Here is a 17500-nt window from a genome sequence, read left to right on the forward strand (position 1 = left end):
AATCCATCAAAGAATGCTCCTTAAGTCCGTTCCCTTTCCATATTTCGGGGAAAATTGTGCAGCGATGCAGTCGTTCAAATGTAGGAACATTACACTTTAAATAGAAAACTACATTACCCATCCTCACGACACAGCTGCATTTTAAACTGCTGCACATTCGTAAATTGAGGCTGTAGCTCAGGAGTAAGGTAATTAACGGGGTGAAATGTGTAATCAAAAATAATTCTACAGTAAACATGAAACCGGATACTTTTACTGAGCATTTACATCCATCCATCTAGTAAATTCTTTCTACTCTATAATTCCTACAAGAACCTTCTTTTGTTTGAAACAAACGTCACTTTAATGCCCCCGCAAACATATATAATAAGGGTGTCGGTAACAAAACGCGTCATACTTTAACCACGTCTCCTTCATTTAAAACACCAGCCGCTCTTGACCTTGCCCCGATAAACGTCTGCAGAACAGGTCGCACGCTTCATTTTGTGTCTTGTAATTACAGATCATTGTCACCTGGAGGAGGAGATTACCCTGACAACATCACTTTTATATGCGAGACTTACGGAACAATAGGGATGTTTTCGAAAGCTATGTTTAGATATTAAGTAGGGAGTGGACAAACTCGGGTTAAAGAAAAAGTGAGGCAACGAAGAAAACTAAGAAGAGAAAGTGGAACTAAATGAATGCAACCTTACTCCGACATAAAAATAAACAATTACAAGAAAACAAAGGAAGTGAGATTCATGCACAAGACACAGACATGATCGCTATAAATTAAATCGATGAAAGCACAGATATATTTATGAGAGAGAGAGAGAGAGAGAGAGAGAGAGAGAGAGAGAGAGAGAGAGAGAGAGATACTAAGGATAAAATGAATCTATTGGTTGTGGAGCTTTAAACCTAAAGCCATTCAATTTCCATTTATAAAGGTCTACCTTCTAATTTCACCCGAGAGAAAGTTGTTTGACAAGCAACATAAAAAAAAGAATATCAGAGCCAGCGAGGCGGCTTTAATTATAATCTAAATTAAATTTCTGAAGAAATTTCCATAATTTATTCACAAACGGTAAAATTCTAATAGAATATGAAAGGGATATAAAAGTTGCAATAAAAATTTGGAACTGGCAGTGATGAAAAAAGAAAGGGTGCATAAACAATGCAGCAAAAAATGGGGCCCAAACTTTCGAGTACTTCCTCTGTACCTGTTTAACTTCGGAAGGAAAAAAAAGAGAGGAAAGGATTAACAAAGGGGAGGCCGAAGAAAATAAGTTTGGTAATGGAAATCATCCACACAATATATATATATATATATATATATATATATATATATATATATATATATATATATATATATATATCATATTTGCATAGGTATGTATATATATATATATATATATATATATATATAAATTATGTAATATATTTGAGAGAGAGAGAGAGAGAGAGAGAGAGAGAGAGAGAGAGAGAGAGAGAGAGAGAGAGAGAGACGGGGGCAAAGAAAAGGAAAAGTTTATACTTAAAGATTTAACAATTCTGAAACTTAATCATTTTCTTGAATATACGTATACAAAATTAAAAATATAATCAACGCTTGTTTTGACTTACGGGATCTCATACAAATATGAAACCTTTACATTAAGTTTCTTGACCATTGCAACTTCGAAATTCCTCGAAAATTAACACGTTTCTAAACAGTTTCATATAAATTCCAGTTTTTGTCGCACATAAATGCCTATTTGAAGGGAATTTTTAAGTACTTTCACTTTCCAATATCTGAATCAAACAAAAAAAATTAATAGCTTAAACTATCAAAAGTAATAGTTTTAACCGAATAAGTTTTTCCAACATTTTCACCAAAACATTTTCTTGTACATTATCAGTATTTAAACTATAATTGTAAGCTTAATTTTAGTAAACGAAAATTCAGAATAATTTTTTTGTATACTTTAGTTTAACTATGATGATTTTGATGAGAAAACTCAATTTTTTAATTCATGGCCCATCGTTCCCACAAACTGCGCCTTCCCATAACGTAAATGGCGTATAATTCAAGCCTCAGCCTAATAAGAGCTAATCCTTTTCCCTGCAACTAGGTAATCTACTTTTTGTGAGGTTGCTCCACTTCCAAACTTGATGATGCAATATCCGTTGGTTTTGAATCTAGGATAATATTCTCCAGATCTGTCATGTGAAGAATCCTTGGCCTAGATGAGCACAGCAATAAGCTAAGGATTCAAATACTGAGGAGGAATGTTCTACTTGGCCCGAGATTGTCTTCTTTACGGGCAGTGTCCTTGACCAATCTTCAAGAGGGGTGGAAGTCTAACACTTTCAATGGAAGTTTACCATTTTGGAAATTTCTGTTTTGTAGCTATACTAGGAAGCAATCTGATTCACGTGTTTATTAACACACTCTTTCCGTAACAAAACAAGCTATTGTGTACTTTACTTATATTGGCTTAAACTTGTGACCCAGGTTAACAAAGGCGGATTAACTATACGAATGACAGACTGAATCCTATCAAGTTGTACTACGTAACTCAATTTACATATGAGTATATACTAGAAGCTCTTTTCCATTAAGTCATGTAGTCATAAACTGGATGTACTCATCCAAACAAAACACAAAGGAGTTACTAAAATTGACGCGACAAAGTAGCATAATGAAGCTTCTTGAAAGCAATTATTTAGTTAATATTCTTAGCTGGACGAGTGGTTACTAATCATTAAACAGGTCAAACAAAATTGAAAATTGACAAAAACGTCGAAAAAAGTTAAACTAAATGGTTGAGAAGTGGATGCCTTACATGTAACTACGAACTAGTGCTATTATAAAAGAAAGAAAAAATCACAAACTACTTTGAAACGTTGGCCGCCGTAAACATTTTTTATTGTCAGTGCTTACATTATCAAATAAAATTTGAAACTCTCTCCATTTACACAATGCAATAATGAGTTTACATTTTTATATTTAAAAAAATATCAAATTTTTGGTCACTATGGCAAGTATTTTTTTTTCTTAAAGAAATTATGTACAATGTCAGAACCTTCAACCTGACCATGGTAAGGAATTTTGAAAATTAAGGACATTACTGTAAATACATAATAATAATAATAATAATAATAATAACTGTCAAAACGACCTAACTGCGTCTTGCTACAATCTAATAAAACATGGTTGTTTAAAGTCCACTCTCTTCTTTTTGTTAAACTGTATATTTCAGTTATTATTTTTTCTCCTGAAACTATACTACTGTAACATATTTAAAAGGTAAATACCTATTTAGAAGCATAAAAATACACTCAATGAACCATTAAACCTATCTGAAAGCTATGGCAAAAAAAAAAAAAATAACTGTTCAACTGCATGGCACGTTACTAGTAAAGGGTGCTGCTTCTGTGCCCCCGCCTGAATGTCAAGGCAATGCTCATTGGTTGGATTTACTCATACCTGAACTATTGGGCATGGGAGGAGCCGTCCTGTTCATCACTAGAAGCGACCTTGCCTAGCCCACTGCTATTAATAGTTTTTACCGAGATCAGGAAATATCAAGATACCCATTTAATTGGACACTCCCAACACCAAATGCGATCCACCAAAAACATCTAATGGATGGATCCTAATTACTTAATGGTTGTCTCATTCCCTTGATTTACGTCAAAAGCTAAATATCATCCTAACGAAATGGTCAATTTTATTTGGGAAGGAAAACACCATTTGTATATGACGTTGACTGACACCAATTAATTTTATTACGGCTTCCCACCTCTCTGACATTGAGGGGACAAGTTCATAAATGAACAACAGTGCAATTTCCACTTACCAAAAAGTGACATGTTGGCTAATCAAGAGGATGGCAGGTCATTCCACGATACAGAGTGAGATGTCGAGCAAGACTAGTATAAAATCCCCCGAGCAACATTTCAAGTCCCAGAGTAACAAAGCTCACATTCAGACAGACAACACCCAAAGGGTTCCCACACAAGGACGCCACTCGGACACCTCACTACATCCGACCTCACGCCACCAACGTTACAACACAACTGATCAGAAAATCTCGCCGCTCGAGAAACGAGACTCGAACTCTCGACTCCCAGTCTGACTCGTGTAGAACTAAGCGGCCCCCTTTCCCCCTCCCCCGAGACCATGGGGGATAGGGGCCTCCCTTATACAAGGCGGCAAGTACCCGGCCAACCCAAATGGAGAGAGAGAGAGAGAGAGAGAGAGAGAGAGAGAGAGAGAGAGAGAGAAGTACTGTTACTCATCATCGGTCTTCTATCACTTCTCACACTTCCTGATTCTACATTTCTAGTATTCCTTGGAATCGGAGACCACATTGTGTAGCTTCATTATTAATAGAGCATTAAATATATTGTCATTTAAATTCTACGTGTCCACACAACAATCATCATCTCTCGTATCCACGATGTTCTTTTGATGTCACTTTGTGTTATTCCCATCATTATTCTTTCCATGACATTTAGAGTTGTAACTCGCTTATGTTCTAAGGCTTTAGTACGATTCCATATATATATATACATACACACACACACACTATATATGTATATATATATATATATATATATATATATATATATATATATATATACACATATATATATATACATATATATATATATATACACATACATACATATATATATATATATATATATATATATATATATATATATATATACACATACATATATATATATATATATATATATATATATATATATATATATATATATATATATATAGAAGAGAAGTATATGTGTAGAATGGGTTAAAGTTGTCAAAAGGTTTGCGAAGTATGGGTAGCAGCGCGAGATAAATTATAGTGAGAAATGTGGAAATACATAGGAGTGGTAACAAGTTTACCATAGACAAAAGACGAAAGATTGTATCAGATTGTTTCGATTCAAGAATGAACTACGGTAGATTAGTTAAAATCGTGTGCAACTCCTAAGAACTAGGCAGTTAGGAGAAGAGGGAAAAATACAAGGAATTGGGTATATGAAACGAAAGACGTTTTAGAAAGAAGGGGCCTTGAATGTATAAATCGTGTACAGAAGGATTTGACACGCTGCTGAAGAGCAAGGGGAATGTTGCATTGACTTCTGTTGTTTTTCTCTGAAGACACTAAATGTCACAGGAAATGTAAAATATACAGAAAAATATGTATATCTATTTATATATATATATATATATATATATATATATATATATATATATATATATATATATATATATATATATATATAGACATATATATGCAGTATTTATATACACATATATACATACATATATATATATATACATTATATATATACAAACATATATATATATATATATATATATATATATATATATATATATATTTATAATTACATACATATATATACATTATACATATACATACATATATATACATTATATATATATATAATATATATATATATATATACATTATATATACATACATATATATATAAACATACATATATATACATACATATATATATATATATACATACATATATATATAAACATACATATATATACATACATATATATATATATACATATATATATATACATACATATATATATATACATATATATACATACATATATATATACATATATATACATACATATATATATATATATATATACATATATATATATATACATACATATATATATACATTATATATATACATACATATATATACATTATATATATGCATACAAATATATACATTACATATATACATATATACATACATACATATATATACACTATATATACATACATATATATACATTATATATATACATATATACATACATATATATACATTTTATATATACATATATACATACATACATATATATACATTTAATATATATATATATACACATACATATATAGCAGTTTCTATCCTCTGCAGCACAAAGCAGAGGGTTTAGCCGGTATGGATTAGTGATGGTGGGAGATTTTCGTCTGATCGCTCACAGCAAACTAACCTAGTATATGTGGCCCTGACTAGTACAGCTTTGCTGAAGATGGTGATACATAAACCCTTTCACCACGGTATGGAATCTCCATTCAAAAAGGGATATATATATATATATATATATATATATATATATATATATATATATATATATATATATATATACAGAAACTGTATACATAAACTGTAAAATAAAGGTTTGTTTTACGCGCTTTTATTTGCAGATTTTTTCAAAGGATGACAGAGAAGCATTAAGCAGAGTGTGTCACCAATTCCAAACATACTATACACCGCGTTTCATTTCAAATATCCATTCGGAACAACTAAAAAAATGTTGGATATTCTACACTGGAAGCTGTCTATTTCTCTCGAACGTACGGCAACCGTACTCAGGATCGTCCGACCAACTACAATATCAAGAGATAAAAGTTCGATTTTAAAAGCTTTCGCGCCAAATGCGCCCAGTGATATTCTACATGGCTGGGCTGAAAGTCCCATCAAATATTCAATACGAAACTCCAGCCATCAAATGTCAAAGATACGGTGACTTTTCAAATGTACATGGAGTTTATATCACTTGAAATCCCTAACTGCAGTTTTCAGAGTACCTGATATCCTCTCATTCCGGTCGTGTAAATGACTGCACAAAGTAAATAAGGTAAAACTATTAATAGCATTTGAGGAGCCTCATAGAAAGCGCAATGTAAACAACGATAAACTGATTAATATGAGAAAGAGTCAGCCTAGACCTCTCGCCTAATAACCGTGAAATCCATATCTCAACTCCCGCATCGAAAGATGTACTTGCCCCTGTAATAGTAGACTGCTGTGGGTCAAAGCAGATGCTTTGAACAACAAAAGAGAAAGAACAACAAACTTGAGTTATTCGTCTTCCGTCAAAATGTATACCATTGTAATATTAAGAATTGGGGTGGCGCATCAGCTTGGTAAAATTTTTACATCGAGTGTGATATTATTCATCAGATTCATTGAATACTAACCAACTGTAAGATTGAAGATCCTACTTGTATGCTTCTATGTATGTATGTATGACGGCTAAATATCCCCATGTTATGACTACTCCCCCCACCCCCTACCCAAGGGATGGGGAGAACTGAGTGTGACTGGAAAGAGTAATATATATATATATATATATATATATATATATATATATATATATATATATATATATATATATATATATACTGTATATATATGTATATATATATATATATATACATATATATATATATATATATATATATACACATATATATATATACATATAAATATATATATATATATATATATATATATATATATATATATATAATGAGAAACGGCAATTGAACCCGAACAGTTGAATAAAAAGGATGAGAATGACACGTATCATTTCAAATCACCAACCATCCTCGTAATAACTAATGCTATTATGTTAATCCCCGTATCCCTCCAAGAAATCGCGAATCTCATCTGCGTTACTCACCCTCTTTACGTGCATTGCACAAGTTTTCCGTCTTGCGCTTACTTTTATACATTCGAGGTGGCATTCTCTCTCATTTTATAACTTTCTTGGATCTTGTTTGATTTTAACCTCTGTCTACATCGGGATGTTCATTTAGATTAAATATTACTTACACTTCATATTTTTTTTTTTTTTCTGTCGTATAAATTTCATATTATACCTAATGTGATAAAGCTATTATATGCACTACATCTACCTTTATCTCATTTATAATATGTATTGACCAACCTTATTTTATTCCTATACAAAATGATGGCTCAGCATATCCCTATTTTCTGTTCCTTTTTTTTTACCTTATTTAATTGTGAAAGTTAATTCGTTACAATATCACCCATTTCCTTTCTCTTTAGAATATTTGCAATCAAATAATATTCACAATATAATACTTCAATAGGAACTGCAATTGCCCCTTGTCTCTTCCCGAATTCATATCCTATTCAATGTCACACCATCTTTTCACGGAACCCGTAGTGTATATAATATTCCTAAAACTTTCAGCTGTTTATTTTTTTCTAATCTTCGTCTAATGAAATAAAAGTATCCATCCTAAAAACATCGCTACGAAAAACCAATGAATTTAAAAATATACTTTACCCAAAAGTCCTGTTTTCGAACTCGATTATCAATTGTAAAGATGACTGTAGGAGAAAAATATTACACCATTATTCAGTTACATCCAGAATCATTTAATAAAAAACAGAAGACACTTTGGTCGTCCAAGTATGCCTAGTTCGGATCGCAGCACAAGACTTTCTAAGCAAAAGTATTAAAATAAACATGAAAATCTACGATGCTTACCAAGCCAAAGTTCATTTTGATTACTTTTTTAATCTGCTTCAGAAAAAAAAAAATTATTCACCCATTAATCAAAATATAGCATTTAATGCTATCATTACAATATATAAGAACACGGACCAAAACACTTCTCAGCTATTACCTGGACGAGTAAACTTTAGTGCAGCAGGTGAGGTTTACTGACGGCAGTAACCCTTTATATATATATATATATATATATATATGTGTGTGTGTGTGTGTGTGTGTGTGAGTGCATGGATAAATACAGAAACACACATACATACATATATATATATATATATATATACATATATATATATATACATATATATATATATACATATATACATACATATATATATATATATATATATATACATTCATATATGTACACAACATACACACATTCACACACAATGTATGTGCGTATGAGTAAATGAGAACGCATCTGCCCTTTTCCTCGGACCAACTAGAAATAAGTAAATGAAATGAACAGCCGAATCATTCTAAAGGGTCCTCCAACCACGATGACTTAAAAAACATTAAAGGCCCTAACGTCTAAACAAACAGGCATCTCCTCGTATCCCGTGTAAAGGATGTTGGCTCTCATCAGGTTAACGAAGGTGAAGTTAAAATAACCAGGGCCTGATAATAACTGAGTTAGTGTTAACAAGGAAAATGAAGCAGGAATCGGAATGGTTCCTTTCATTACGATATATACCTTTATTTTGTAATTAAAGGTAATTGGGATATAAAAACAGTTTACATAGAAACTAGGTTAATTCAAAATGAAAAGACACTGTGTTTTCTTACGATAGAGTAAATGTCTGTCGTACACTAAAAATGGCTTTTCATCTGTCCCTATCAGCGGTCCCTTTACAGCCTAACCTCTGGATAGTGTTAGTTCAACGGGGAGAGAGAAAGGGGAGCGAATGGAGAGGGGAGAGAGAGGTAGATAGAAAAAGGGAGTGGGGGGAAAAGGGGGAGATGGGGGGACTGATGCTGCTGTGTGGAAGGAGAGGCAAAAGAGAAGGATCCCGAGGGGAGCAACCCTGGGGAGAGAAGGGTCTGAACGTCAAGGGGAACTGCTTGCGGAGGAGAGTATGGTTGAGGGAGATAAAAGAGGGGAAAAAACAGGAACCATGAAAAGAAAACAGTTACTTGAACAGAGCTACTCTTCTATTCTTAGGGTCAGACCTACAGCTACTTCCGACGCGTACAAAGATATGGCAAATGCTCACAACCGCACGCAACTCATTAACTAAGGTTTATCTGCCAAATGGAACGAAAACGAGAGAGAGAGAGAGAGAGAGAGAGAGAGAGAGAGAGAGTTTATCTTCCAACTGGAACGATAACGAGAGAAAGAGAGAGAGAGAGAGAGAGAGAGAGAGAGAGAGAGAGAGAGAGAGTACCTGACAAATGGAACGAACACACTGGAGAGAGAGAGAGAGAGTACCTGACAAATGGAACGAACACACTGGAGAGAGAGAGAGAGAGAGAGAGAGAGAGAGAGAGAGAGAGAGAACAAAACAAGGGGAAAAAGAATGACGTCCATTGAGATTTAATTGAAGAGTGCTTCAAATGCGGAAACAAGAACCCCACTCATTGATTTGTTTATGGAGGGTGAAGACCTGGTCCTTAGGTCACCCCCCCCCCTATCCAGACATCCTTTCTAGGAGTCTAAGCTTACTGTTACCTGTTATCTTTCACGTGTATAATGATGTTTTGTGAGATACCACAGTGTCCAATAGCCACCAACATCCATCCACATGGTAAACATCTTCCAAAAACAAGTTTTATCAAGATCATCCGTCAGGTTTATTGGCACAGGTGGACGCTGATGTCAATGACTTCTTTGTCTTCGCAATATCTACTAATCACCAAGTTCAGAATCTCATCGTTTATATTTTTATTTCAACATGAGTAATAGATTAATTAAATCTTTAGATCTTTCTGTTAAACGTTTATTATTATTATTATTATTATTATTATTATCATTATTATTATTATTATTATTATCATCATCATCATCTAAGCTACGATCCTAGTTGGAAGAGCAGAATGCTATTAGCCCAAAGGCTTAAATTTTGAAAAATAACCCAGCGAGTTAAGGAAATAAGGAAATGAATAAACTGCAAGAGAAGTACTGAACAATTAAAATTGAATATTTTAAGAATAACAACAACATTATCATAGATCTTTCATATATAAACTATAAAAAGAAACTTAATGTCAGCTTGTTCACCATTAAAACGTACACCGCAAGTTTGAACTTTTTTAGTTCCACCGACTAAACTACCTGATTACGAAGATTATTCCACAATCTGACCATAGCTGGAATAAAACTTCTAGTATACTGTGTAGTATTGAGCTTTATGATGGAGAAGGCAACCTTTTAGTAACAAAATAAAGAAGCCTACACACATGCGTATTACAGTCGTCAATCCTTCAAGGGCTTCCGGACATTTCATCAAAGGGAAGATGGGATGAGGGATACTGAAGGTCGCAGCATTACTAAAACCATGTTTGAAAATAATTTCAAGCAAAATGTTCTTGTAATGTACAAAATAGAAAATAAATTTCCAACATACCGCTCATGTAACAAAATAGAAACACTAAACTTTATAAACGAACCATTGGCAGGGCAGTGACCAAACTATCCTATACGTGTGTGTGTGTGTGTGTGTGTGTGTGTTTAATCGATATTTACAACACTTATGGTTATTGGCACTGGAGAAGTTTTGTCCAAACTTTCACTCACCGTTGAAGTTAACAGCAAAGTTTCATTTCATGTCTTAACAGTCATCTGAAAATTCACGTTTTAGTCCTAAAACCTAAGAGATCATATCTCATATCCCACATTTAAATATTTGTTAAAGATATACAAGTCATTCATTTAGTCATGTCAAGTTTTAAAAATTACAAAAGTAATATATGGGGATATATTTAAGGGAAAAACAATTAAGAAAAGAAAGTTGTAAGCCATGTTACTAGACCATTAACTAGACCAAAAATAAAACGAACACCTTCAACAGAGCATAAACAAGAAAAAGAGACGCTTAACAACAATTTCCTATCTGAAATGGGGCTGAAAATCAGAGTAAAATTGGTGTGCAGTTTCGATAACATTGAAGCGGGTGCTGGTCCGGAAGATGTAATGCCAGAGCGAGAAAACGAAAAGGAGGAAAAACAAACGGTGATACAAAGGAGAGAGAGAGAGAGAGAGAGAGAGAGAGAGAGAGAGAGAGAGAGAGAGAGCGATTTTAAGCCACCAGCATCAAAGCAACAATGCTACAACACCTATTCCGCGACCTACTTCAAAATAACAAGAATGGAAATATGATGCATTCAAACACAAGGGTTGCTAGGGAGAGATGTAAAGTCAAAAGCAGATACTGCGCGCAGACAGGGAACTGTCCATTCTATAGAACTGACACGGAGCTTTTGAATTATTTTCAAAGCCGTTGACAAAAGCTAAAACAAAAAGTGAACACACCAATACACAAAAGCCAAAGGAAAAAGTGAACACCAATTCAAAATTAATAGCATTTGCTAAATTGTTTCCGGGAAAGCCGATAAAATAAAATAAAGGGGAAAACTGAACAAGTCCTACGAGTGGACGATTAAACAAAAGCAATAGTCAGCAGAAATATACTAAAAGTATACTCGTTTACAACCGTTCTATATCACTGTATATGAAAAACCCGCTCATAAATACGAGAGGGTATTACAATCTTTTGCCAGGGTTTTCTAACTTGGAGTCTAAATTTTCAAAATTATGTAATAAATTCAAGAAATGTTTATGTACTGTGCTTGCGCTGTTTGTGGCAGCATGGTTGTTGTTCTGTTAAACAGCACTTTCGTTTGTACCCTGAAAGCGAAAAAATGGAAAAGCTCTTTTATTTGTCTTCTCCATTAAAATAGTCCCAGCTTAGGGTGACTAAAATGCGAGAAATATTTATGTTTAATGGGTACGCGTAGTTTAAAATTCCACTTTTTGGAGAATATTATTAGCAGCATCTGAATTATAATGACCAAAATTTCTCTCGTAGAGTCAAGACAATCAAGTCTACTTTTAATGCAATATGTATTCATAATAATTGAATTATTTATTGCCATGGGTTAAAAAAGAGCAATATTAGTCCAAATTTAATTATATGAGCTGGGGATTAATCCAAATTAATGTATATGTAATTATCGTACATAATAAAAAAACAAAAAGGGTAAACTTAACATAAAATCTATTAAAAAAAATTATAGTCATCAGTGGTGAGTATCTTAAACCTATGGTGAATATGTTCTTTTGTCATCTTGCAAACGTACATACTTAACATACTGCAAACGCAAATTTAACAACAGACTTGATAATATACTGCAATGAAGCAACAAGATCTGAAAGTAAACTGAAAATCGGAATACACGGAAGAATCCTTTTTTAGAAATAAAAAAAAAATAAGTTTGTCTGTCGTCCAATTTCTGAATCGTAGCTCTTTAGTGCTTCATCATTCCCGAATTCCGTTTTTTTTTTTATCCCTCTGATTTGATTCTCTTTTTAACAATGGTATCGCCATGCTTCACCAACGTCAAATGAGCTCTTTGAGGGTGATAACCTCATCACTCTCACTTGAATTAGAGAATAGGAAAGCAATTTACCCAAATGAGTTCGCGAGAACTAAGTATTTCTGCGTAAATCAAGCTTCGGTTCAACGTCTGGACGCATTTCTGCAGATCTTCAGTCAAAATTTCTGGTCAAGGGAAAAATCATGCTAAACGCACAAACACTTGGCAGTAATACTTTGCAAGCATATTTGTGTGTATGTGTAGCCTGGAACAGCAATAGTATATCTAAATATATTAGTTTATGTTTACACAAACACTGAATGAGGGGGTTAGATCAACATTAAATGATAAAGATAACTATTGCAGTTATATTGCAAATTGGCAAAAATTGGCAAAAAAAAAAAGGATCCAAGTGATTATACCAAATTCCTTTATGGAGATATAAAAAGTAACCTGGTCTTACGAAGATTAAAATGATAAAAGCAATAATAGTATGAAAGTATTACAGTCATGAGTATTAAGTTGAAAATTTCCTATTCGTCTACTTTGGGCTTGTGAAATTTTCAAACTATATCTCTCTGGAGTAATCTACAACATTAAGAAGCCACACCTACCTGATGGGTAAAAGCACTGCAAAACATATAACGTAAACCTTTTTCTCATTTTAACAAGATCCAAATTAGATGGATATAAGTTCGGTGTCTAGCTATCTTAATTTGATAGAAATAAATAAAACCAGAAATATCTCATTCTTTTTTTCCAGCGCCAAGACGGTATTTACGCGATTATATCCATAACAACAGACCACCAATGAAAAACTGCTAATTTCACTCGACAGCCTCCACCATCTTTTCGACAAGTCCCCTAAAACACGAAAAGAAGCGTCCGTAATGGCTAAATGACAGCTATTTCTCACTACCCAGCACTGCCAGCAACCCGCAAAGAAAAATTATTATAAGAAATTTATCTTCTTTATACGCAATGATAACTGTAATCTGCAACTGCGAACGCTTTTATCACTACGCTGCAAGCCAACCATCGAGTTGGTATAATATATGTGGAGAACAGGCGCTCGAACGTAACGAACACTTGAAACTCTACTTTGACTTCAACTACTCTAATAATGAACCTTAAACATCTATTACGATAGAGAAGGAGTGGCGCAGCTTGAGAGATTCCGGGGTGCGGGGAGGGGATCTAGAGGGAGAGAGAAACAGGACAAATTAAGATGTTTATTGCAGAAGCGAGAATTTTTAGCCAGAATGTTGCAACGGCGTGGACAGATGATTGATTGATTGATTGATTTAAAGTTTTCAGGCATCCTGACGTGGACAGATGATCGGAAGGCAATGGTCCCAACACTAAAGGCATGCTATCTACGCCAGTTTCCTTCCAAACATACACCGGAATCTTGTAGTTATGTCTAATATCGCCTCTCCCAACTTCCCTGTCTCTATTCCTATGGGGTATAAAAACTCATCCAAGCGTACAATCGTATACTCAAGTCAGTCCGGCACGTACATTCTGTCTGGACGTGCTTACTGCGTAATGATGGCGAGCCAGTCTTGTCCAATGAATAGAAAGAAGTTGGGATTATAAATAAGCTATTGTACGTTTGTTGTTCCAAAATCTCGTCTAAAGGAGACACCGAACCTCTTGTAATAAAACTTTTAGGACATTATATAATAAAACAGAAATGGCCATTTTCATATTAACAGGCTATTGAAAGTTCAGTAATTCCCTATATAGTTAAATGAACAGATTCTTTTTAAGGACACTAATGAAAATATATAGAATAATAATGGTGCAAAATATTTACTGTGAAATCCAAATATTTTGTCTTTTTTATTTCTTTCTAGTGATAGTTGCTCTTGCTCATCCTTTGTTCCTAAAACATTTTTCAAAGAGCCTCAATAAGGTAGCCCAACATTGGCGGCAGTGTTTTTGTGTGTGTGTGTGTGTGTGTGTGTGTGTGTGTGTTAAATCAATTATGCAGATGATAAAATTAATTTACCAGCTTCATGGTCAACTAACTCAAACCCATGGTTGACATATACTGGTCAAATGATGTGGCCAGGGCTATTATGGTTGAAATCTTATTTTGTCCGAAGGGAACCTTTGCACATCGTTAGATCATATTCTCTTTGGATTCACGCCTCTTGCAAATGTTTACAACAACAGCAACAACAACAACAACAATAATAATAATAATAATAATAATAATAATAATAATAATAATAATGTCTGAAAATAGGATGAAAATATGAAATTTACCTATTTATTACACATTATAGGGAAAAATTATGTCGAATGCTGTACCAAAAACTGCACTGTATATAAATGAATCTTCAGTAATGATTACCAAAGGGATTCAACAATAGATGGGAGAGAAGACGAACCAAAAAAAATAAAATGTAAATCTTTAAAAGAAAGAGAAAGCGCGGTTGCAAGAGAGGGAACTCTCTAAAACGAGGAATCTTTTCCTCATTTCCTCGTCCGGCATCGCTCAAAAGGAGGTGTTTATAGCAGCGAAGCTCCCCTCATAAATCCCGCAACGATGTGCTTGCGAAAGTGCGAAGAAGAAGAAGAAGAAGAAGAAAAATACGAAGGCGAAATCATTTCCTCCGAATAAAAGGCTTCCTGTGGGCAGGTAATAAGCGAATCTAAGAAGCCAAGAATGATGAAAAATGATGCAAGAGAATGGGTGAAAAGATTGGATACGCTATAAAGAAGGATAAGCCGGGATGAAGCAGTAAAACAAAAAAAAAATAACCATTATTCATAGTTCTATGATTATATAATAAGATGGAGTTTACTATTTTTCTACTACTCTTTACAAAGCATAAAAATAGTAGGCAGTACAGTAATATTAAATATGTTGCTGGCAACATAACATAAATCATTCGAAAATGAAAGGGAAAAAAAAAAAAATCAGCCCCGCCCATGATGACAGCAGAAAGGATGCTAAGCCTTGTATGAAATTAATTATAGTTTACTTTCCCTATTTTATTCTTTTACTCAAATTAAAAAAAGGGCGGTGCGGTAAGAAGGGACTACTGAAAGGCGAAACAATTTACAAAACCAACTTGGCCAACCAGCTAACCCCGGATCTCCACCCATGATAGCATAACATAACCGCTAATAACCCGCACATATACAATCGTCTCTCGGAGAAATGAGGATAAACACAATGCTCGAAGGATGGCAGCTGATTACGATAATGTCTCAAGTGGAACGTGTCTTTTGAAAGACGAATTTGAAGAATCTGGTTCGTTTAATGAATAAATGTTGAGTGGAATTGAATGATATTATATGAACCTATGTAAAGAGTTCTTTATAATATATATATAAACATTATATATATATATATATATATATATATATATATATATAAGATAATAAAGAAAATAAACCCGTTAGAAAATTAAGAATACAAGAACCGAAAGGAAAGGCTACGTGAACCTATACCATTTTGAGAAACCACCTTAATTCACAACTGAAAACGGGGACAAATTATCTTATGAACTTAAGCTTTACACTTTATGAATAAAAACATGTCGCAATCCTACAACGTGGATGAAATATACAATAAATTGCAATACTATATTATGAACCCAAATATTATAATAAAATAAACTGAAATGGACATATGCTTTATGCGCTTATAACACACCTGCTAAACAGTATATATTGTAACATCAATACAACGAAATTTCGTCGTAAAAGAAAACACGACTAAATTAGAAGAGAAAGATAATCAGACGGAGTAAAACGACGCCCCGCTAAGCCTTGTATACATCGACAATAAACATAACTTACAATTTAGAAATCACAGGGGCTCTTAGCCTAGCCTACATTATCCTGGTTCTCATTATAACTACGGTCGAGACAAAACCACTTCAACGACGGAAAGAAAATGTCTTTCATTAGTGTTATTACCTATTTTTTTGGATTGTGATTCGCATAAATGTCAGGAATGAAGGACTACGAGGGGAAGTCATAAAATAAACATGAGGCAACAGATGAACAATGATAATACATATAATCGAGTGAATATGGAGTTTAGGAGATGTAACTAATGACCTGAGCAAAAATATTTGTAGTTTGGGAAAAAGAGTAGAAAGAGGTTGACTACAAACAAATTGAGGCAAAGTTTCTATAATATATAATACTAGTGTACGCGACCCCTTAGAAATGTCGGCAAAATATTAAGGTAGATATGCACACACAAATTCAACCCATCTCATCCCTTCCCCCTTTCCTAAGTACAACTCCTCTTATCAGGGTATGACTACTCTCTCTCCCCTACCCGAGGAACGGAGAATGACATTAGTTATAAGTCTGGCCATACCACTTAGCGTGACCGGAAAGGTATATATATATATATATATATATATATATATATATATATATATATATATATATATACATATATATATATATATATATATATATATATACATATATATATATACATATATATATATTATACATATATATATTATATATATATTATATATATATATATTTACATATATATATTTATATATATTATATACATATATATATTTATATATATTATATACATATATA

The 17500-nt window shown here is 33.4% G+C and overlaps 1 protein-coding gene across 5 annotated transcripts in view; it reads right to left on the reverse strand.

The window, feature by feature from the left end:
• Window positions 1-17500, reverse strand: part of LOC137634315 (uncharacterized) — a 220250-nt gene that overhangs the window by 74233 nt on the left and 128517 nt on the right. Inside the window, exon 1 of one of the 5 annotated variants that reach the window (XM_068366682.1) lies at window positions 3825-4075. The exons of the other annotated variants lie outside the window; for them this stretch is intronic. Coding sequence (XP_068222783.1) covers window positions 3825-3837 — 13 coding nt within the window. The 5' untranslated portion in view covers window positions 3838-4075. Of the gene's footprint in view, window positions 1-3824; window positions 4076-17500 lie in introns of those variants that run through there. 5 annotated transcript variants of the gene reach the window in all.

The sequence above is a fragment of the Palaemon carinicauda genome, chromosome 44, assembly GCF_036898095.1.
Source record: "Palaemon carinicauda isolate YSFRI2023 chromosome 44, ASM3689809v2, whole genome shotgun sequence".
NCBI classification, from domain to species: domain Eukaryota; kingdom Metazoa; phylum Arthropoda; class Malacostraca; order Decapoda; family Palaemonidae; genus Palaemon; species Palaemon carinicauda.